At 61.9% G+C, this 22,650-nt stretch overlaps 3 protein-coding genes across 4 annotated transcripts; all 3 read right to left on the bottom strand.

Annotated features, from left to right (window-relative positions):
- Positions 1-662: 662 nt before the first annotated feature.
- Positions 663-5,892, bottom strand: LOC128149671 (uncharacterized). The gene is made up of 2 exons (XM_052805153.1): positions 4,955-5,892; positions 663-3,394 (listed from the first exon to the last, which is right to left on the bottom strand). Exons 1-2 carry the CDS (start codon positions 5,035-5,037, stop codon positions 676-678), a joined length of 2,802 nt encoding a protein of 933 aa, XP_052661113.1. The 5' UTR covers positions 5,038-5,892; the 3' UTR covers positions 663-675.
- A 712-nt stretch (positions 5,893-6,604) lies between these two features.
- Positions 6,605-10,401, bottom strand: LOC128149673 (carboxypeptidase N subunit 2-like). Its single transcript, XM_052805156.1, has 2 exons — positions 9,927-10,401; positions 6,605-8,973 (listed from the first exon to the last, which is right to left on the bottom strand). Exons 1-2 carry the CDS (start codon positions 9,936-9,938, stop codon positions 7,327-7,329), a joined length of 1,659 nt encoding a protein of 552 aa, XP_052661116.1. The 5' UTR covers positions 9,939-10,401; the 3' UTR covers positions 6,605-7,326.
- A 650-nt stretch (positions 10,402-11,051) lies between these two features.
- LOC128149672 (leucine-rich repeat-containing protein 15-like) lies at positions 11,052-16,159 on the bottom strand. Of its 2 annotated transcripts, none has more exons than XM_052805155.1 (2): positions 16,072-16,159; positions 11,052-14,402 (listed from the first exon to the last, which is right to left on the bottom strand). In XM_052805155.1, exon 2 carries the CDS (start codon positions 14,395-14,397, stop codon positions 12,670-12,672), a length of 1,728 nt encoding a protein of 575 aa, XP_052661115.1. In that variant the 5' UTR covers positions 14,398-14,402; positions 16,072-16,159; the 3' UTR covers positions 11,052-12,669. The 2 variants fall into 2 exon arrangements, with proteins under 2 accessions (XP_052661115.1, XP_052661114.1); XM_052805154.1 differs by lacking the exon at positions 16,072-16,159 and adding an exon at positions 14,649-15,242.
- Positions 16,160-22,650: the final 6,491 nt, after the last annotated feature.

Raw genomic sequence — 22,650 nt, 5'->3', positions numbered from 1 at the left:
AAGCCCTGGGATGAAAATACTCCTCTCTCCAGCCCTTCAGTGCACGGCAGAGATGCAGCGGAGGCTTTAATATCAGTGAGGAGGGAAGGGAGAAAGAGAGGGGAAGAGGTCAGAGTGTTATGATGGATGTACGGGCACTGACACATCCCGTAATGCGACGCGGGGAAGAAGCTGGGGCGCGGGGCAGGAGGCCTTGGGATCTCCTTCCCCACGGGCTGCTTGCACCCTGCAGGTACCTGCCAGGGATGGGGAGGAGATGCAGGCAGAAGCCCCGACCAGACCCCGCAGGCAAGAGCGGGCCGTGCCCGGGGTCCAGCGAGGTCCCCAGCTGGCCGGGTGCGGGGTCTCCGGCATTTCGGTGCGGTGCCTTCGGGGCCACCGTTCGCCCTCTCTGCTGCCGGTGGCCCTGGGCGGGCAGGGGCAGCCACCGCCTGTGTCGGGATGCCATCTAGTGTCGCTTGGCAGAAGGGCCCGTCGGGCAGCGACACCGCGCGCAGGCTCGCCAGGCTCGCAGCATCTCCAGAGGCCAGCTGGGAGGCACCCCAAAAAGCCTGGGTGCTGGGACACCCACCCCCGGGGGACGGTCCGCACCCCACGACATACGCACCCCGTGGCTCCAGACCCCCGCAAAGGAGGGCGATGGGCATTGCCCAGCTCATGCAGGGGCAGCGAAGCTCAAAGCGGTGCCCGGGCTTGCTCGGGGGGCCCCGGGGCAGCCAGGGCTTGGAGACGCAGCAGCCTCACCGGTGGCAGGGGGTGGCCCCGGCGGCGGGTGGCTTGGTGCAGGAGAAGGACGAGTGTCCCCCATAGCAGCGTGCAGCCTGCCTGCAGCGCCAGCGCAGCCAGGCCCAGGGCCAGGGACACCCGGCAGTGCCATGGGCTGGACCGCAGGGCGAAGCCCCAGGTGTGATGGCCGCTGGGGGCCAGGGGCGGGGAGGCCGGCCAGGGGCTCGTATGGTCTGGCGGCGGGGGGACAGGAGGTGTCGGGAGCAGGACGGTGCCTGCAGGGGTGAGAGCGCGTTGGGGGGCAGTGGGAGCGGGCTGGGTGCCAACCGTGGACAAGCCCCATGCGGTGGCACGGCCCTGCTCCCCGCCTGGCGCAGGAGCACGGTGGGACGGGGAGCGTGAGGCCAGAAGGACCATGCCCGGCACAGCAGCCCTGGGGGGTGGCCAGAGTGCCTCAGGGGGGGCCGAGACAAGGGAGATGCTGGATGTCCCCCACTGGATGGTGGCTGGCCTCTCCATGGGCACCAGAAGAGCAGGAGACACTTGTCTGGTGGTGGCTGCCAGCGGGATGGTTGGCACTGATGTGGTGGCAGAAGCTAGAGTGGACAGTGCAGGCTCTGGGCTGGGGGCCCCAGGAGGCTGTAGGCTTATGACGGCTGGAGTTACACACAGGCCGAAGGCCTCCTGTGGCACAGCGGGTGATGGGGTGGTGACGGAAGCCTTGGGCAGCACAGTTGGTGATGGTGTATTGATGGAGGTCTCTGGCAACACAGTTGGTGATGGGGTGGTGATGGAGGCCTTTGGCAGCATGGTTGATGATGGTGTGTTGATGGAGGTCTCTGGCAGCACAGTTGGTGATGGGGTGGTGATGGAGGCCTCAGGTGGCACAACTGGTGATAGGGTGGTGATGGAGGTCTCAGGCAGCACAGATGATGATGGGGTGGTGATGGAGGCCTTTGGCAGCATGGTTGATGTTGTCATGGTGATGGACGTCTTGGGCAGCATAGTTGATGATGGCGTGGTGATGGAGGTCTTGGGCAGCACAGTTGATGATGGGGTGGCAATGAAGGCCTTCAGCAGCACAGTTGGTGATGGAGTGGTGAAGGCGGCCTCCGTTGGCATCATGGCAGAGGTGGCCACAGGTGACAGCATGGTTGGCAGTGCCATGATGGGAAAGGCTGCCAATGACAACGTGGTTGGCACTGCAGTGGGCAAGGCTCCAGGTGACAGCAACATTGATATCCCCTGTGATGATGTGGAGGTGAATGGCAGAGATGGGGTAAAAGAAGCTGAAAGAGGCAGAGTAGCTTGGCAAGTTAAGTGGTCATCCCTCAGTGATGTCACTGCTCGCCCTGCCAGGTGGGGTGGACTCTTGCATGATACTTGGGTGGAAAATTTGACCTTCTCACTGTTGCCTAGGATCCAGCTGTGCAGGTAGCAGAGGTTGCAGTCACATCTCCATGGGTTTCCACTCAGATACACTGAGCTGAGCTTCTTCAGGGGGTCCAGAAGCCCTCGGGGCACGCTCTCCAGCTGATTCTTCCGAAGGTTGAGGGTTTTCAGATTTGGGAGAGAAGCAAAGACCTCATCATCCAGAGCAGAGAGCTGATTTGTGTCCAGCTGGAGGTCCAACAGCTTGCTGAGCCCAGTGAAGGCTCCTCTTGGCAGGGCTGCTAGCTGGTTGTGGGACAAGATGAGTTTGCCAAGAGACGTCAGGTTGACAAAGATGCTGTCTGGAAGTGTGGCCAAACTGTTCCTGCCCAGGTCCAGCTCCTGCAGGTGTGGCATGGTGTCAAAAAGGCAGCAGGGGAGCTCCGTAATGTGGTTTGAACTCAGAGTCAGCAGCTTCAATTTGTTTAAACCAAAAAAGCCCTGAGGTGGGAGAACCTCGATGAAGTTGTTGTCCAAGAGGAGCTTCTCCAGGTGAGGCAGCCTCCTCAGAAACATGGATGGCAGTGCCCTGAGCCTGTTCCTCTGGAGGCTGAGCTCCAGCAGTCCCGACTGACTGTCTAGCAGCCCCTCTGGGAGGTCCTGCAACTCATTCTCATACAGCCGGAGGACTTGCAGCTGAGGGAGTTTGCTAAAGGCATCCCCAGGAAGAGTTGTGATCCTGTTTCTAGCAAGGTCCAAAAATGTTAGATTGACGAGAGAATCAAAAATGCCTTCTGGAAGAGAAGAGATTGCATTGATGTGCAGGGAGAGCTCTCCCAAATTTTCCAGCCCATCAAACAGGCCTTTGGGGATGTATCTGAGGTGGCTGTCTCTCAGCTCCAGCCTCTGCAAGCTTGGGAGGTTTTGGAAAGTGCCCACAGCTAGTTCTTCCAACAAGGCACCAGAGATCTCCAAGTCCCTCAGCTTGACCAAATTATCAAAGGCTCCAGGTTCAACTGTCTTGATCTTGTTGCCAATAAACAAAATCTTGATCAGGTTGGGCATGTACCCGAAGGCACCTTTCCTTATAGCAGTGATGCTGGTTTGCACAAAGATCATCTCAGAAATGAAGGGCTTTGCAATCTTTGGGATCTCTTTGATGTCATTTTTTGTCCCTCTGTAGACCTCCTGGTAGTCTTTGGGCATTTCATATGGATCTTCACCCAGGATTTGATCTTGGCATTTATGGAGATGGAAGGAGAAGAAGAAAAGGAAGAGGAAATGCTGGTACATAGTCCTGAAAAAAAGATTTCAAAAATCAGTTATGAAGAACAAAAAATATCTGTCCACAGCTCATGAACTGTGGTACCACACTGTCATTCAACTCTCAGGACTCTTCTATTCGCATATCATAACTCATTTTAGGAGAAAGAGAGAGACCGTACAAGCCAACGTATGCTGCATTTACAAGAGTTCGTGGCCGTTGGTACTGAGGGATGGAGAGGAAGGCAGAGCGAGCCAGCTCACGGCTTGGCACTGGGAGACGTTCCAGGAGGGACAAGGGCTGGACGGTCTGTTCTCTGGCCCTCCTTCTCCCATATTTGGGCTGTAGGCTCGGCATCTGTCTGGGTGAAGAAGGCAAAGTGCTGCTGCCCATTAGCGCTGCCCCAGCGGGTCCAGTTACTCAGCAGGGCAACAGCCCATTCATGCAACAACAGAAGCAGTCAGCCCTGCACTTGCTAACGAGGCACCAGAAAGGGTCCCAGAAGCCAGCCAAGACCAGATGACCTTGTTTACTCAGAATTTCCACACTGTGCTGGATGGGCTTGCTATTTCATTGGTGCTTCTCTCAGTTCAGGGGGGTCATTTAAAACATGGCTTCTAAGCATCTCCTTTTCAGCATTCTTGCTAATCACATCATAGTTTGGCCTTGGTTATGCAGCTCTGTCAGATAGAAATGGTTAACCTGTGAAGAGCAACCAAGCTTTAGAGCGAGGCTCATTAAAAGACTATGAAAAGTCCACAGATGAACTCTTCAACACCTAGCATTTAGGGCTCTGACCTGCAGTTAGGAAGTGAAGTCACTCATGCACACCCATCAATAGCCACGTAAAGTCCACCACTTCCATCGAGTCATTTGGAAACACTCAGCTAACACATTAGCTGGGGTTTAATGGCCACGAGTGTCGTACTGAGACCATAGTTTCCAGCTTGTGGTTCACAGCCCTGGGTGGGAGCAGGGGAAATGGCTGTGGGTTGCTTCTTGGGTGTCCATCAAAGCTGACCATGCAAAAAAACTTACGCTGGGAGGGTAAATTTGCTATGAAAAGTTATTTTTTTTAAAAACGTTGAGAGGTCAGCAAATACAGGAGGCTGAAAGCCACTGGGTTTGAAGAGAAACCAATGGGAGGTTACGTATGTGCCAGCTGCCCCGTGGGGTTCCCCAGGGCAGAAGCTGCTGCTGATCCCTGCCCATCCTCTCCCCTGGGAGACTCGGGTGCAGGAGCCGGGGGTGCGGATGCAAAAGGGCCTGCTTCACTTCAGCTGCAGGGGCAGCACAATGGGTTAAATGCACAGGTGGGAATGGCTGGACTGAGTGCATGGGGATGAAAATAAACAGTTTTGAACTGCAAAGCTCTTTTAAAACTCTCCCTCACCCCGTCTGGCTGTGGTGGACCTCAGTGTGGCTCCTTACTTGTCCCACCCTCCAGCAGCACAGGGACATGGAGGGACGGCCCCAGCTCACGGTGCTGCAGCCTCTCCTGCTCCCTGCTGCAAGGAAACAATCAACAGCCCCCCCAGAGCTGTCCCTCCCAGCACATTTTAAAGAGCAAATAAAGCATTTTGCATCACTTACTTGGCTGAGCGCTTGCGAACGAGTCCAGCCGCCAGAGCGAGCTGTGCCGTGTGAGGAGCAAGGCCAGAAGACGAGGGTCCCATCACCTGGCCAGCTCTTTATCCACGGCCCAGGCGCAGGGCTTGGTTTTGCATGAGGTCAGGGCACAGGTCTGCATGGGGAGATAAGGGACGGCCGGGGAGCAGGCAGTGGAGCTGCACCCCCAGCGTGGGAGGCCGTTGCAGAAACCCCTCAGAGAAGTCACAGGCACGTACCCCCCAGGTGTTATCTGCTGGCACCACTTGACTAGTTACGTCCAGGAAAACCTGAAGATCTCCAGGCCAGCCTGTTTTGTAGCTGATGCTCTCTGCAGTCCCACATCTCCACCAGCGTAACCCATCAGCTTCACAGGCACCACCCCCACCGACACAATAGAAAGTTTTCCTATTTAAAGCTTTTCCTATTAAAAATATCCAGCTGTTTCCTTCCTCAGGAATTGCCTTATGTAGCTAAAGGTGCTGCTCTGAAGCCATTTGTTTAAGCTTATAACAGGGATAACATCTGCGGCCGGGCAGATGCACTGACACCCAGGCTCTGGGCTCAGCCCCACGGCTCCGCACCTCGCTGGCCGTAGGGCTGGGGCTGAGCGTTGTGCTCCCCTCCATCCTAGCACAAGCCGCAGACCCTCCCATGGTGACACCCAGGGCTCCTGGCCAGTGCAGGGTGTCTTGTGGGAAGAAACACCTTGTTTGATGCAAAGACTTAAAATGGCAAGGCATCCATCGCTTCCCAAAGGCTAATTGCACTAATTGCATTTAAACATTTCTTCTTCAGTTTTCACCTGCTCTTATTAAGGCTCAGCTTGCACATGCTGGGCTTCATTATACCTTTCCTGGCAAATTTAAAAACACTCAAACTACTGCACATTTTCAACAGCCATACCCTTTTCCAACATCCACGCCATATGCGTCCAGGTCCCCGCTCGCTGCTCGGGAGGCTGCAGGGTGGCAGGAGCCAGGGTGCACGAGGGGACAGAGCTCACAGCGGGAGTGACACCGGCCTCCCCTAGCCGTGGTGTGGCAGCTGTGCCAGGGTTTGGGGAGCTGCAGCCAGCCGCGGCATCGCTGGTCCAGGCTTGGAGGTGGCCACGCCAACCTCACCTGGGAGATGGCTGCGGCACGGTGGCAGTCCCCTGTGCAGAAGAGGCGGCGGGGTGGCTGTGCGGGACCGTGTCCGGGGGTGCAGCATTGCCCACCTGCCTCCCCGGAGCGCGGGGCCGGCAGTCCAGAGCATGGCCGGGATGGCAGCCCACTGCCGGGGGCAGGTCAGTCGAATACGACACGGAGCCCCGGCTCCGCTCCCGGCTCTCCGGCCGGGCAGCAGCCGGGAAGGGGGCTGGCAGAGCCGCACGGCCCAGCAGCAAAGCCAGCGCGGCCCCAAGCAAGGAGCCCAGTGCCTTGTCGCGGCGGGCCGGGCCAGGAAGGCTGGCTCAGAGGGTGGCCAGGCGCAGGCAGGGCTCCGCCTGGCCCAGGAGAGCCCAGGTCCCAGCGGCCGCAAGATGGTGCAGGAACACCGCACCGCAGCCGCCGGGAGAAGGGCTCTGCCGGCAGGCAGCTGGCTGCCGCCTGCTGGGCCCGCGCCTTGCACACACGCACGCGTGCGTGCACCCACGAACACCACGCACCCACGCGTGCGTGCACACACGCTTGCTCTCTTAGGGGAGCACCCACCTTACCTGCCATCCCCTGGGTGGGCAGCGCCGCTGGGACTTTGCGCCCCGTCTCCACGGAGCCTCCGTGGGGCTGACTGCGGGGGGGGCTGCAGGCCAAGCCCTGCCAGGGTGGGTGGGGGACCTGCCGGTGCACAGCCCTGGGCCGGAGCCCACCCTGCAGCCAGGCAGCCCGTGCCCCTCGCTGGGCAGTCGGCAGCACTCGCCCATGTCTCCCTTGGACACCCCACCCCAAACCCGTGCCCCGGGGGTTAGTGCCAGGCTGCAGCGGGCAGAGATAAGCACGCCGGAGAGTGGCACCTACTCACTGCCAGGCGCCTGCACCCATGCCACACCACGCACAGCCCCGGCCAAGTCCCCAGCGGACCACAGCAACCTTCACCGCTTCTCCCAGATACATGGACAGAGGCTGGAGAACAGAGTGTTTCTACTCTCCACCATGGGAACTGGCTGCACAGAAATCATATATACATTTTATTAATATTTGAAATACAGGGCAAACGCATAGCTGGGACAATAAACACCACTAGGCCGGCTTTTGCAGAGAGCTCGGTGTTGGCTGGTGACCACACCGGGGTAGCGGAGCGAGATGGCATGCTGTTTCCCAGGCTGGTTCAGAGGTTGCCAATGCAAGAGCAGGCAGAAGCTGGCGCCTGCCTGAGCTCTAGGGCTCAGCAGGGAGACCTGGTGACATGGCCTCGTCCCCGCTCTGTGCCCTGACAAGGACGCTGACCTGCAGCGTGCCACAGCGGGAGCGCAGCACCCAGGCACCCTGGTACACCAGCCCCGTCCCTGCCACCTGCCCAGGAGGAGGAGGAGGAGGGAGGCGAAGGCTGAGCTGCTGGCAGCTCGTGGCATCACAGGCCATGCTTATGGTGCCCTCAGGGTTGCTGTAGGTGCACTGCCCCAGAGCATCCTCCCCCCGCTCCTTGTCCCAGCCCTCCTCCTGGGGGATGCCAGGCGCTCCTGGGCACTCCAGCTGCCCCTGGGAGACCTCCAGCAGGAACCGTCCCTGGAGAGCGGCCGGGTGGGCGCAGGAGGCTTGCGCGTGGGTGAGGGGCTCGGCGAAGCCCTGGAGCCAGCCCAGGAGATAGGCGAGGTGGCAGTCGCAGGCCCAGGGGTTGTCGGCCAGCCCCACGTGTGCCAGCTCCTCGTTGGCATCGAAGAGCCCCGGGGGCAAGTGGGCCAGGCGGTTGTGGTCCAGCGCCAGGGCGGTGAGGAGGGGCAGCCCAGCCAGCAGCCCAGCCGGCAGGCTGGAGAGGTTGTTGTGGCTCAGCTGCAGCGCTGTCAGCCCTGCCAGGCCCTGGAAAACCCCGTCGGGGAGATGGATCATGGCGTTGTGCGAGAGCATCAGGGTCTGCAGCGCCGACAGGTTGGTGAAGAGCCCCTGGGGCAGCGTCTCCAGCTGGTTGCGAGCCAGCGAGAGGTGGAGGAGATGAGGGGTGCCGGTGAAGAGGGCGGCAGGCAGGGTGGCCAGGCGGTTGGCCTCCAGGCTGAGGACGGTGAGGTTGGGGAGACCGGCAAAGATGTCAGGGGCCAGGCTGCCGAGGTGGTTGTGCTGCAGCTGCAGCCGCCGCAGCCCCCCCAGCCCAGCAAAGGCGCTGGCCGGCAGCTCCTCCAGCCAGTTACCATCCAGGTGGAGCTCGGCCAGCCGGCCCAGTGCCCTGAAAGCGCCGGAGGGCACCCGTGTCAGCAGGTTGTCGCTGAGCTTGAGGAGGCGGAGGGTGACGAGTGGCGTCAGCAGCCCAGCCGGCAGCTCGGCCAGGGCGTTCTGCGAGAGGTCCAGGGTCTGGAGGCGTCGGAGCGGGCGGAAGATGTCGGTGGGCAGAACCTCAATCTTGTTCCCTGGCAAGCGCAGGTCCTGCAGGCGACAAGCAGTGGCGAAGAGCCCCGGCTGCAGGGAGCGGATGGCGTTGGCGCCCAGGGAGAGCTTGCTGAGGCTGGGCAGCCCCACCAGCACCTCCCGGCTGATTGCCGGCAAGGGGTTGCCCGACACCTCCAGCTCCGTGAGGCTGGGCAGCCCCTGAAAGGCGCTGGCCTCCAGCTCCTGGATGTTGTTGTTGAGGAAGACCAGCTTGGTGAGGGTGGTGCTGGAGCCCAGGGCCCCTCTGCGGATGCTGCTCAGGGCTGTCTCCACGAAGAAGATCTGGGTGGCGTTCCCTGGCAGGCCCGCCGGGATCTCCCGCATCCTCTCCTCCGAGCAGAAGACTTTGGAGGTGTCATAACACTGGCAGGTGGGGGGGCAGGGCAGGGGCAGCCCCCCCACCAGCAGGGACCCCAGCCCCAGCAGCGCGTAGACCAGCAGCCTGCACTGGAGAAGGAGTCGAGCCTCATCCTCTGCCTTGGTGAGGCAGAAATCTGCACCCGCAGGTGGGCACTGCTGGGAAAGCGGCTTCTGCAGCCAGAAAGGCAGCGGGAGCAACCTCTGGGGCACTGCCGGCGTGGGCAGCTGCCCTGGCCATGGGGTGTCTCTCCAGCCGCGGCTGCCCGTACCACCCCAGCACTCCCCTTGCGGGAACGAGGAGCACTTCCCTCCCAAAACTCTCCTCGCCTGCCCCGTGCGGTGGGCCAGGGCTCTTCTCCTGCACCCCAGCCCCGCTCCGGCCTGCCCTGTGACAACCAGGGTGGTGCCACCCTCACGAAAGGTCCCCACGTCCTGCAGAGCAGCGGCCGAGGTGGGACCCGTGTGCTCCCACGGAGGGTCTTGGGGGAACCTGTGGCCTCGCGAGATATCTCCATGGGCACAAAGCCGGGCTCTGGGCTGGGGGAGCACGTGAAGCACGGGGATGTGCTGCGCACACTGGGTGGTGGGGACAGCGCTGCAGGGCTGCTCTGTGCTCAGTGACAAAAGGAGCGGGCTCCACCGGTTGTATTTCTAACTGCCCATCAAGTACTTCTTTCTCTGCAAGCAACTAGAGCAGCATCAAACCTGCCCAAGGGATATTCAGCTTGACCAAATGCCTGCTCCCAGCCCACGGGAGGCACTTTTCGAGGCAGTAGCCTCCACACCTCTGCCAGTCCCTCCCTACTTGGGATACATGCCAGTGCTGCCGCATGATGGGGGATGCTGCCCGCCCCACAGCAATGCCCTCCTGCAGACACCCTGCACAAGTGGGGCTATCCTGGACACAACACCAGCACTCGAGAGCAGTATTGGGCTTGGCTTTTCCTCTCCACCATCTCACTTGTTTTCACCAGAGCCAACAGCAGCTCCCACCCGCCCCAGGCCCCCCAAACTACCCAAGTGGTGTGGCCACTACTTACCGAGTGTGGCATCGTGGAGACTGCCACCGAGCCTGCGGCAGGTTTGCAGGCACGCTGCTCACTGAGATGGGACGTTTCCTGGGGCGGATGGGAAGTCAGCCGATGAGCTGTTCCTGCTGGGGCGGAGCTGCCCCTTGTTGCTTATCGGCAACAACAACCCGTGTCCTTGGAGTGCTTCAAAAAATAACCCAGCCCCAGAGGAACTGGAGGTGAGGCCAGAGGCAGCTGCCAGCAAGCATCCTGGCAGGGAAGCAGGGTTCCAGCCCCGGACATCCACTGGCCTGGGGATGGTGGCAGGGCGCTGCTGTCACGGGTGGCACCAGTCCCACACTGAGGTCAGCACGCTTGCTTCTGGCAGCCCCCGAGAGAGACCCCCTGGACTTTATTAAATTTCACTGGGAAATGGTGCTAGCAAACATCTCTTGCGTGAGAGGGGACCAAGCACAGCTTAGTAAGGCAAAGCAATGCCATGGGGAGGGGACCACCATGTTGAGATGCACCAGGTGTTTTGCAGCCCATGATGTGCACCCAGCCAGCGGTGGGATGGCCAGAGGGACCTGTGGACCAGCTAGACTCCCTGGGAGCTTGCAACCTGCCTGGGGGAGCAGTATACACCACCTTAAGGGCTGCCTTGCAAGGGCCTGTGTTGGAACAGGCTGGGGTAGCAGCAGCCATGGAGGCACCCCCAGGGGCAGGAGGAGGGACACTTACCTGCATTCAGCCAGACTGGTGGAGCAAACAGTGACACATGGAGAAACTCAGCTGACACAAGCCAACGGCAGCCAGCTCTGAGGGGAGCCAAGCTAGCACAGGGTGGTGCTGGCTAAACCCTCGGGGCCCTGCCCCAGAAGCTTGCTGAGGTCTCAGCTCACTCTTCAAAAGCCGTTCCGCTGCTGTTGGATGGCTGAGCCCTCCCTGGTCCCTCAGCCCAGGTTGGAGCCCAAGGACCAGCATGGGCTCTGCGACCACAGCCCACTAACCCATTTCCAGCCTCACCAGCCTGTATGGGCTTTTCCTCAACATGAAAAAAACTCGTAGGTGTGGAAATTCAGCACAGCTCCTGTCCCTGCTGGGTCATTCCCCAGCTTGTGCACCGCGGAGGAGCAAATAAACAGCTCTTGGTACTGGGGGTGGACAACTGCACTTTAATGGAGAAGTCACCGAACAGCACCCAATAGCCCCGTGGCACAGTCCCGTCTCCCACCGCCGTGCAGGTCACAGTCCAGAGGAGTATCCCAGCACGTGCACAAGCGTGGGGCTGCTTGCACCAGCACTGGCTCCTGGGGTGCTGTGAGCAGCCAGCACTATGGGGTGTACACCAAGCATCACCCTCGTCCCATGGCAGTAATCCCCAGGCAGCCTGGTGCTGCCGTGCCGCGCCGCACCGCGCGCAGAGGTGAGCTGGACCCCTCCGTGGCTGTGCCACAGCTGGAGGAGGCAGGGTGACCGCTGGATGCAGGTGCTGCGGGGGGGTTGGCACAGCACCCACCTGTGAATTGCAGAGCAGCCAGCACTTGCTGACCCCCCCCACTGTGGGCTGCCAGCACCTCTGCTGCCTGAGGGCTGCAAGCAGGCAGCAGGACTAGGCACATACAGGAGGACACGCGAGGAAGGAAGAGGAAGAAGCCTTGCCAGGCAGAGCAGGGCCAGTCTGCTCACTAGCTGGTGGAGGGTGCACGAGGGTATTGAAGCAGCGAGGACCAGGGACAGGGTGCAGCAGGAGCAGCCCTGGCGTGCTCCAGCAGCCCTGGGGCACAAGCACAGGAGCCTCTCCCAGCCTCTGGCAGACACTTCACGCCCGTCGTCCCACCCCTATAATTCCCCCGCAGCAGGGGCTGGTGCAAGCCCCCCCCCCCAGCACCCACGGGGTTGGGGCAGGGCTCAGCAGGCAGGGGCACGGCCACAGGAGGGTTAGCACCGGGGTGCGGCGGGGGCTGAGGGGGGCTGCCGCTGCACCCAGACACCAGCACGCTGCCCCGCGGCTCTCCTGGCAGGAGATGCACAGGGGCGGGGGAAGCAGGAGGCTGCTCGGAGCAGGGGAAGATGCTGGCTGCGCTCTGGCCCACCCTGCCTGCGGGCAGGGAGGGCAGCTTGGACACGGCCGAGTCACTCAGGGTGCGCCACGCTAGCAGCAGCGTGAGGCCCGGGCAGCCCAGCCCCGCGGGGATACGCGCCGGGACGCGGGTGAGCTACAAGGCAGCGCAAGGACACGAGGCTCTGCTGGGGGCGAAGGCGCTCGCTCAGCTCCCGGCCCGGTGGGACAGCTAGCACCCGGCTGCCCAGGCAGGGGCAGAGGCTGAAGGCATAGCAGGGACGGGGGGAAGATGGGGCAGATGGGCTGGGGGTGGGCGGCAGGCAGTGCGAAGGCAGGCAGCGCTGGAGGGGATGATGTAAGGTGGAGGGGTAAGCACCATCGTGGTCAGGCTGTGGCTCCCTGCTCGAGGGGTCCCTCTCAGCACCCCGCACCCCAGCTGCTGGCCCCCAGGCAGGGAATGAGCACAGAGGCTGCACTGGAGGCAGGAGGGGCTGGGGACAGAGGGCAGCCGTGGGAGGTCACCCGGGGGGACGCCCTGCTGCAGAGCAGGGCAAAGCAGAGCAGGACAGGGGGACACGCAGCACGCGGGATGATGCTGGCCCGTCCCAATCAGCAAGGGCAGCTGATACAGAGCCACTGTCATGTTCCTTGGCCCCATGGGGAGGGGATGCCCTGCCAGCACTGCTCCCCCCAGGGTCTGCCGGGCGCTCAGGCTTCATTAGGCGCCTTCATCCTCATGAGCACGACGTGGCTCTTCTTCCTACAGCCATAGACCACCAGTGCCACCAGAGCAGCGAGCAGGGCCACACACACCAGCACAATGACCGCCACCACCACCCCGCTCTGCATGCGTGTCAGCCCCCACCGGCCCCTCTCCTCTTCCTCCTCCTCCTTCTCCTCCTGCCGTGGGGAGACCGGCAGCCCCGTGGGGGGCTCCGTCCAGGCACCCGCCGGCAACGCCACCTCGGAGGGGCGAGCAGGGAGCGGGGTGCTGGGATGGGGGGAGGCAGTGGGGGACCGGGGGGCGAGGAGCTGGTCCCGCGGCAGCCTGGCAATGGGGGTGCCCCGCAGGGTGGGGGGCTGGGCACAGAGGGGGGGTGTCTCGCCCACCTTGTGGGGGTTGTCCTCCAGCCAGCCCCGCAGGGGCAGGATGCCCTCGTCACAGCGCCAGGAGTTGTTGTGCAGCCTCACCTCTCGCAGGGTGGCCAGGGGGGAGAAGATGCCGGCGGGCAGGTACTCCAGGGCATTGGAGTGCAGCTGCAGGTGCTGCAGCCCCGGGGTGGCCCCAAAGAGGCCCCGCGGCAGCGCCTGCAGCTGGTTGTGGTGCAGGGAGATGTTCTGCAGCTTGGGCATCCCCTCCAGCGCCCGGGTGTCCAGGCGGCGCAGGGCGTTGGAGTGCAGCGACAGCTCCAGCACCTCCCCCAAGCCCCGGAAAGCCCCCGGCGCCACCGAGCGCAGCCGGTTCTTGCTGAGGACCAGGAGCTGCAGCTGGGTGAGGTTGCTGAAGACGGCGGCAGGGAGGGTGGAAAGCTCGTTCTCGTAGAGCCACAGCTCCCGCAGGTCCGGCATGGGCCCGAAGGCACTCGGGGAGATGTCCCGCAGGCGGTTGACGTGCAGGGTGATCTTGGCAAGGGCACGCAGGGGCAAGAAGATGCCGCTTGGCAGGGTGGCGAGGAGGTTGTTGGACAAGTAGAGCTTCTGCAGGTTCCCGTTGTGCACAAAGAGCTCCGGGGACAGCATCTCCAGCTGGTTCTGGTGCAGCCCCAGCTCCTGAAGCTCCGGCAGCCCGTCAAAGGCGCCTGCCGGAATCTGCCGGAGCCGGTTCTCGTAGAGCCGCAGCACCTGCAGCCGCGCCAGCCGCTCAAAGGCCCGGGGCGGCAGGCGGTCGATGTTGTTCCTGGCCAGGTTGAGCTTGGTGAGGCTGGTGAGCTGGTCGAACACCCCCTCCTTCAGCTCCTGCAGGTTGTTCCCGTGCAGCTGCAGCTCCTTGAGGTTGCTCAGGTGGGCGAAGTGGGAAGGCTCGACCTGGAGGATCTGGTTGCTGGAGAGGAGCAGAGACTCCAGCTTGCCCAGGGGCTCGAAGACCTGCACGGGGAGCTCCTGCAGCTTGTTGCTGGCCAGGCTGAGGTAGCGCAGGTCAGGCAGGTGCTGGAAGGCCCCAGGGCTGATGCGCGACAGGTTGTTCTTCTCGATGCGCAGCCCGATCAGCAGGGAGGCGTTGCCGAAGGACGCGTCACCCAGCTCGGCGATGCGCGTGTTAATGATCTGGAGGGTCATAGCGTTTGCAGGGATGGGGCTGGGGACCGCGGTGATGCCAGCACCGGAGCACTCCACCTGGGCGGTGCGGATGCACTGGCACTGCTCTGGGCACTGGCCACTGGCCAGCTGGATGCCCACCAGCAGCAGCAGCCACCGCTGCCAGCCTCCCCGCTCCATTGAGCCTGCAGTAAAAACAAAGGAGGCGGGCTCAGCCCCTGCGATTTCCCAGCTCCCAGGGCCACTGCCAGGGATGGGTGCTGCTTTCTCCCTGGAAAAGGCCACCGAGGCAGTGGCCATCCTGCCCCCAGCATAGCAGCGAGGCAGAGGAGGACGGGCGAGGAAGGCCGGGAGCAGGCGGGGCTGGGCACAGCCCAGGCAGGAGCGCAGAGCAGGACAGAGATGGGGGCCGTGGCGCCTGGCTGCCATACCACAGCTATTAGTGGCATCCCTGGCGTCCCCCTCGCTTGGCTCCTCCAGCAGCCAGGAGCGTGGTTTCCTGTTTTGCAGCGAGCGTGGCAAGCTGCTACCAGCAGCGCTGGCCTCCTGGCACCACTGAAGAGCTGAGACCTGCACCGGAGCTGGCCTGTGGCACCCACAGCCGAGCAGGTCCCAGGGATGCTGGGTGGAGGCAAGAAGAAAGGTGCCCCCCCCCCCCCGCCCAGTACCCCAAGCACCCTCCTGGCTCTGCCCAGTGGCGAGCAGCTCTAAGGTCCTGTCGCAGAGCCAAGAGCAGCGCTGGCACCCACTGCCTGGGTGTGCTTTAGCTCTGATCCTGCAGAAACCTGGGTCAACAGGACCCTCTGCCAGCTCCCCAGCCCAGACTGGGTACGGGGGTGGCCTGTCTGCACCCCATCCCCAGCAGAAGGTCTCGGGCATGGCTGGTTTTGGCTGTGAAAGCAGGGTGTCCAGTGTGGGCACCTGTATGCAGGCTGGTCCCAGGGGAGCCCTGGAGCTTGGGGGGGAACGAGAGCTTTGCAGCAAGGTCCTCCATCACCCCACAAGCACCATGGACACCCTCTCCTCCCTCCCTAGATTAAAGCAGCAGCCTTGTGCCAGGCTGGCACGGAACAGGTCCCCGCTAACAACTTTGTGTGGCACAAGGGAGGGAGAAAACCTGCCGCTCCCATGGCCCCGAGGACGGCCCAGCCAGACGGGCAAGTCTGGCAGCGCAGGGGTCTGGGCACGCTGCCCCGGCTGGCACAGCACCCCGGGGTGCTGGGGCACAGCCCCTGCCCTCCGCCCCAGGCTCCCTCCAGGGAACACGCTTGCTGTCTGGCAGGGAGGGAGGAACGCTCCACAAGCCAGCACAGTTTATGTCTCCCATATGGAAACAATCTGCATCCAAGAACAGCTTTGTTTATAACAAGCCATTTATGAACTTCCCCAAACGCTCTGCACATCAAAAGCCCTGCTCATGTCACTCCCTGGTAAGGCAGCTCAGAGAGCATCCACGCTGGAGCGCCCTTCAGAAAAGGCAGCTGAAAACAATTTATCTCCTCTTTTCTTCTAGGGACAAAAAGCTTACAGACCAAGGGGCTGAATATTCCTTACCGCTCAACCCCTCAGCATCCCAGGGCTCTTAACCTCAGCCCCCCTAAATGTTACTTTGCCCCCCTTAATTTTCTCTGTTGGTTATTATTTAAGGTATGTTGCCTATGTAACTATTTCAGCTCCCACAATGCCTAAGTGGTCTCACTTTCTCGGAGAATCCTCGCAAGACAAACATCTCCATCAAATAAAAAAGTGCTGAATGTGCAGATCCCGCTGCCGCACCACCACCCCTCGGAGCTGCCCCGGGAGTCCCCCAGGCCCAGGGCCGCTCACAGGGTCGGTAGCGCAGAGAAGACTTACCCGAGTGTCCTGCAGCCACGAGCGCCGAGCGAGCACAGCTCTGTGCTGGCAAGAGAGCTGAGTGTGGTTCATGCTTCCCCTCCCAGTATATAACCCGTCCAAATCAATGAATCAGCACAGGGGCAGCGACGGGGTTAGGGAAAGCGCTGGAGCAGAGCTGCTTCCAACTCCTATTTCCTCGGCAAACAGAGCAAGCATCTCAAGGATGGAGTTTTGGGTTTCCCTCTCCTGAACCTCAGTGCTCTTGTTTGAAGACAAGCAGATGGTCCCGTGAACATGCTGCTCATGTCAGCCAGTGCCCTGGTAGCAGCTCGGCCCTGTGAGCCCCCCCGGTACCCAGTGGAGTGGGATGCAGCTAGGTACCCCGACCCATGGGGGCAGGCGAGGCAAAGCCAGGCCCTTGGGTACAATCCTGCCCTTCGCTGGCACACATTCCCACCGGGGCTGCTCCACGGCATCGCCTCGGCACATGCACAGCACTTGCCTCCCCAGCTACAGCTTCTGCAAGTGTCAGGACCTCCGGCCGTGCCCCAGCCCAGGGTCGGCAGCACAGGCAGCCCCCCAGCACGCCGACCCTGCCTGGGGTCACAGCTCTCATTCACTCCCTCCAGCCGCAGATGCAAACAGGCCAGGAGCCCACAAGCACCCGCTCTGCCCTGCAAGCATCTCGCCCAGCCCAGCCAGGGAGCGGGCACCGAGCAGGGACCAGCAGCATTGCCGGTGCCAGCCGGAGGCCAGGCTGCTTCAGCTGCCTCCCACCAGCACTGCTGTGCCTGCAGGCACTGAGAAACCCCCTGGGCACCAATTGCAGGCAGACTTGCAACCCCAAAGCGGCACATACTGCCATCTCCCAGGGGCTGCCACGGCTGTGCCGCAGCCCGTACGCTGCTCTTCATCCTCAGCAGCCCTGACACATGATGGGTGATGGAGCCCAGCACCCAGGGGCGTTTGGGAAGCAGGGTACAAGCCGTCCCATCCACTTGTTCAGGGGTGCCTGCTGCCACCCCTTCCCTGTCCCCTCCAGCCCACATGGGTGCACGGGGGTGCCCCAGGTCCCCCCCTCCCCTACCTCTCATGGACAGCCCCAGTCCAGCAGCCGCTGGGAACGGATATTCAGGAGGAAGCAGCTTAAGGGAGCCAGCATGAGTGGCCTCTTTGGGCTTCCCGGATCCAGAGCAGCCCCGTGCTAACCACGGGGCAGCTGGAATTTCCCTGACCACATCTAATCCCGTCTCAGCCCACCCATGTTTCTGCTGGCCACAGCAGCCCCTGCTCAGGTCCCAGCTGGTGCTAACGAGTTGCTCAAGATGGGAACAGCACAGGGCTGCCGCCAGAGGCAGGGGAGGAAGGCTGCCTCCGTCCCCATGCCCCAGCGTATCGCACCATGCCGCGATGGGTGGGAGGGCGCAGGGCACTGTAGGGGACAGGGACCCTGTTCAAAGAGGGAACCAGACCAGGATAAACAGCAAACTGCAGGGATGGAGAGGGGAGCTTCCCGCCAGACTCAGAGGAAGACGACAGGGATCGTGGGAAGAGGATAGGGAGTGGGACCTCAGCTGGAGGCAACTGCTGCCAGTGTCAGATTGCATGGGGGGCCCGGCTGCCACGGGACATGCCGGATGGCCACGGACCCCTCCCTGGCCAGGGAGCGAGCACCGAGGCTGGGGCTATCCCCCAGCCACACTCCCTGCCTGGTCCTGGGGCAAAGCCCAGGCATTTGGGCACAGAGAAGGGGCGTTTTGGAAATACCACCCACAAGTGCTTTAGCTCATGCTCTGTTGACATAGCAGATTTTCCCAGTGCCGTGGTTCCCAAAATAACCTCCCTGCTTCCTTGACAGTGGTGCAGCTGGAGGTCAGGCAGCGGGCTTGGGAGCTGCCCACTCCCTGCAGCCCTGGCACGAAAGTAGGGCTCTCGTGGCCTTATCGCACCCGTATCGCCAGCTCTGTCTGCCCACCGCCAGCACCAGCGCTGCTGGGTTCCTGCCTGCTCTGACTCATCCCAGAAGCACACAGCTTTTCAGCAAGGCAACACAGAAATTAAACCCCAGCACTTCCGAAAAACCACCACCCCAATCCCAGTCTGACAGAGGAATGTCGGACTCAGCTCCTTCCAAGCAGCGCTGCCCCGGGGGGGGGATAGGGGTGCAGTGGTGGGTACCCTCAAACCCCCTGCCCCCAGGAGGGGGGTGATCAGGTTATGGTCCCTACGGCCACACAGAACGCCCAAAGTTTCAGAGGAGCCCGGGTAACAGCTCTGCTAAAAACCCAGCTGCCTCTACCCAGGCCTCGGGAACCTGGCTCCAGCTCTTGGCTGGGAAGGACGGGTCTGTTTTCAAGACATCCCTAAAAATAAAGTAAGGCTGAGTAATGGCACAAACCCGTGCACCGCACCCGCAGCGGAGAGGGAGCTGCTCCCGGAGGTGAGCGCACAGGAGCTTGCCCCAGGCTACACGCAAGGGAGAGAAACAGAGGGTGTGAGAGCTTCGGACAGCAGCACGGACACACTCCGCACATCTGGAGGGGAGAGGCAGCTCCCCGAGACCGCACAGGGATGTGATTGAGGGTGAGATAAGCGTTTTGCAGAGGCAGGCTGCTCCGCGTAGCTGGGAGCTCACACGGTGCTGGATGGAGTGGAGCAAGCCTCGCGCTGCAGGGAAGTCCCAGGGTCCAGCAGTGTTCTGGGGACCTTCCTCACCTCCAGCCACACCAGCCAGAGAAAGGCTGAACCGCCCCCCCCCCGCCCCCCCCGACCAGGCTCAGGACGGCATGGAGTCACTGCCACATCCCTACACCTCTAAGGGGATGATGGAGACCAAGGGTGGGCACTTGCCAAGCCCGGTGCCCCTGTGAGACGAGACTGGCAGTGAAACCTGTGGCCACAGCTGGGCTGGCTGGGGGGGTGGCTCCTTCCCCCAGAGCCCCCAGCCCTCCTCACCTGCACAAACACAGTTTTCCGATTCCTCACGAAAGGCAGTGGCCAAACGCCACTGCACAGGGAAAAGCAAGAGCGCATGGTGCTGCCCCACAGCCCAGCCGCTGCTGGCAGTCGCAGCCTGGGCTGAAGGTGCCCTTGCACCCAACAGCCCCCAGCACCTTCTGCAGGCATTTGTCCGCATGCTGCTGAGCCTGCAGGAGGGCCAGAGGTCCTGCGGGCAAGTGGTCCCTGCTAGTGTTACCCCTTGTGCTTTGACATAACCCTGCCCGGGGCTCTCGGAGGCCAGCAGCCGGCAACCCTTGGCCACACTCTCAGAGCCACTTGCATTTAACACAGTCTGGGTTCCCAGCCCCACCATGGCTCCCATCTGTCCTGTGACTTCTAGCACTAGCCCTGGTGCTCCCCCATGCCGAGCTGAGCCCCGGAACACCACCAGCCGGGGAGGTTCCAGGAGCCCCAGAACAGCAGCATCACCTAGTTTTGGGGAGGTCTGCCTCGCTCCCAGACAGCGGGACAGTCCCGGGTCTGTCCATGCTGGCACACCTCCAGTGCATCCCCACAGCCAGGGTGGCGGGTGCAGCAAAGCTGAGTGGCTCTGAATCATCAAGGGACTCGAGACTGCTTGGAAAAATTCATGTAATCGCTAAAATTAGCAGCTTGTGGCGTTGGCTGGGAGAGCGCATTGTTCATCTGCCAAACAGCTGAGCACGCTCACCCACGCCACGCAGCTCCACAGCCCAGCAGCCCCAGCTCCCCTCAAGCTCTCGCCTCAGCCCCTGCTCCCCGCACACCTCCGCCTCCCAGCCGAATTGGCACCCCTGGGAGGGATGGGACATCCCCAGGTCCCGCCGCTCCCCACGGCACAGGGCTGGGACCCCCCCCAGTTATTTTGCACTGCTGCAAAGCGCCCGCCACGCTCTGAGAAACCCCCATGGTGGCCCCCGGTGCTCGCAGAGACCAGCTGGCCCAGGGCATGGGGCCAAACTCTCCTCTGCTGAAGCGGAGGAGGAGGGCGGAGGGCTGGGCTAAGGGCCAGGGGAGGGGGTCCCCTCAGTGCTCCAGCACAGGGAGACACCCCCAGGCCTGAGACATGCAGCAGGACACAGAGGCTCAAGCCGCAGCTGAGGGGTGAAGGGAGGTGCATTAGTCCCTCTGACACCAGTGCTGGGGCCCCCGCCACACACTAGAGAGGCACCAGCAGCCCCTTCTCCACCACACGCCCACCCTAACCCTCTGAGGAGCCCAAACCAGAGAGCTCCTCCATAGGGCCACTGATCCAGCCCCTGCAGCATTTTCAGCTCCCTGCTTCAGGAATGCAGGGCCAGGGCTGCCTCGCCGCTCTCGGCTACAGGATGCCCCATCTGCATCTGCCCCAAGGGATAGGGACATGTCCTGCCTTCCCCGGGGAAGTGCATGTGCAGGGTGGGAGCTTGGGGAAGGAGCAGCAGCCCTGATCCCTCCAGGATGGGCAGCAGGGATGGCCATCAAGCTAACCTCCACCCAAGCACCAGCACAAGACCAACCACAACCCTCCTGGAGCTCAAGGAAAATGGCATTTAGGATCTCAAGCACCAGTGGGGCTCACCCAGCTCGTCTCTTCCAGGCTCGGCCCTGGCCTGAGCCCCGAGCGATAGCAGAAGCAGGCAGGGCTTGGCGTGGGCTCAGGGCAGCGCTAGGCTGGAAGGAATGTGGGGCTTGCAGCCAAGTCCGCCTGGAGAGATAATCCGAAGCGGAAAGAGCTTGTCCGACGGGCGCTGCGAGAGGGGGGAAGGACCGGCTGGAGCAAAAGGGGATGGCGGGAGGCTGTCCCTGCTCATGCACTGCGAGGTGTTTGCTGGTCCAGCTTCGCCCCGTTCTCCATCTCCACAAAGCCATCCCTGGCACCAGGAAGTGCCCCAGGGACCCTTCCTAACACCCCGAGGGGGAAGGGGCCCCATCTCTCCCCAGCGCCCAGGGGAAGCCAGCAGCGGAGCGCGCAGCAGGCTGCAGAGCTGCTGCCAGCCATTGCTGGCTCCCAGCCCTGGGCTTTTTTTCATCTAGAGAGACACAAAGGCACAGCTGGAAGCCTGGCACGTCAGGGAGAAACATGACAGTCCTACAGCAGCGATTGCACAAGAGGGGCACAAGAGGGGCCGAGCCCAGCGGCAGGACATCTCCCGGTGCTGCTGCAGCAGCAGCCCCCCACCCCACAGTGAAGTGGGACTCACCCACCGTGGCCCAAGCAAGAGGCTTCGCCAGGGCTTATCCACCCAAAACACCCAGGAGGGAAGGGGATGCGAACCCAGACTTGGGGTAGGAAAATGGAGGCGTAACACCTCCATAGCTTGCCCATCTCTGCATGGAGCAGGGACAAAGCAGGAGCTTCAGGCCTCCTGATCACTGTGAGAGTCTGTAAACACTCACAAGCCCGATCTTGTCCCATGGGTACGTGCCTTTGGCTGCATCTCCTCCCAGCTATTCTGTCATCCCTAGGAAATGCTGTGTTCCGATATCGTGGCTGCTGAATCGGCATCCCCAGGCGAGATGGGCTGGTCGGAGGCCTAGAGGAAACACAGCCAACGCTCCATAACGTCAGGCAGAGGCTCCCAGAGCTCCTGCCTCGCAGCCAGCGGTTGCACGCACTCCTGAACCACGAAGCACTGCTGGGTATCTTCTCTGAGCACATCTGCCACCACCCGGCTTCTCTTTGCCACCAGGAGAGGGAAGATCTGAGGCGTAGGCTCGGATCTTGCTGCTGTGTGCTGGAGGGCTGAGCTGCATTTAGTAGGTGCCTACCTGAGCTCACTCCCCTCTGCCAGCAGCAACAAGGGCTCTCCAGCAGCTACTGGCCTCACGTGGCAGAGGGGAGACGGAAGGGACAGAGACACCAGGGACACAAGCACAGGACATGAATACTGGTGGCCTGGAAGGGTCCCGCAGCAGCAGGGAAACGGGCAGAGAGCTGCCAGCACTTATGGCAGCAGTTAATTCCCTCCTTGCCACCCCACTCTTCAAGTCCCAACAAGCAAAGGAGAATGGCAGCTGCAGTGACATGAGGCTGGAAACATGCTGCATACTCCCATGGCCCGGCACGGGGGTCAGAGCTCCCACTGCTCCAGGATTTCCTAAAGCAGAGAGCGCAGGAGCAACTGCCACAGAAACAAGCATTTGAGGGAACCGAGCGAGTTATGGAAGACCCTTGGCTAGGCTGTGTTGGAGGCGTACCCGAAGTGCTCCCAACTAGGATGTGGTCCCAGAGGCAGCTCCTGGACTCGGAGGTCTGGTTAACACACAGGGCTGTTAACCATGACTCTGCATCCCGCACAGGAGCCTAGAGCGTGGAGCCGATCCCCTCAGCGACTGAGTGCAGACGTGCTTTGCATCCACCCTTTCCCCAGGAGCAGGGAACGCCCGGACCAGGGATTAGATACCTCCAACCTTTTCCAGCCCACTGTCGCCCCAAGCCCAGCCTGGTGGCAAAGGTTGGGCAGTAAATCATTGAGGCATGGGCTGCAGGGACCAGGAAAAACCTTGCTGGGAGGCATGGGCTGCAGGGACCGGGAAAAGCCTTGCCAATGCACTGGCGATGGCAAGCCGTCAGTGCCTTGAGACAGCAGCAAGGCAATGCTGCCCAGAGAGAGGGTCTGAGGTGCAGCTGCGTTT

Source organism: Harpia harpyja, chromosome 12 (genome assembly GCF_026419915.1).
Source record: "Harpia harpyja isolate bHarHar1 chromosome 12, bHarHar1 primary haplotype, whole genome shotgun sequence".
NCBI classification, from domain to species: Eukaryota; Metazoa; Chordata; class Aves; order Accipitriformes; family Accipitridae; genus Harpia; species Harpia harpyja.
This window is presented reverse-complemented; position numbering and strand designations above follow the sequence as displayed.

Excerpts from the sequence above, each read along its gene's own strand:
- LOC128149671 (XM_052805153.1), bottom strand. The coding sequence starts at position 5,037 with ATGGGACCCTCGTCTTCTGGCCTTGCTCCTCACACGGCACAGCTCGCT. Across the intron at positions 3,395-4,954 it reads GTTCGCAAGCGCTCAGCCAA|GACTATGTACCAGCATTTCC; the intron begins GTAAGTGATGCA and ends TCTTTTTTTCAG.
- LOC128149672 (XM_052805154.1), bottom strand. The coding sequence starts at position 15,096 with ATGCCCGAGACCTTCTGCTGGGGATGGGGTGCAGACAGGCCACCCCCG. Across the intron at positions 14,403-14,648 it reads GGATGCCACTAATAGCTGTG|GCTCAATGGAGCGGGGAGGC; the intron begins GTATGGCAGCCA and ends TTTTTACTGCAG.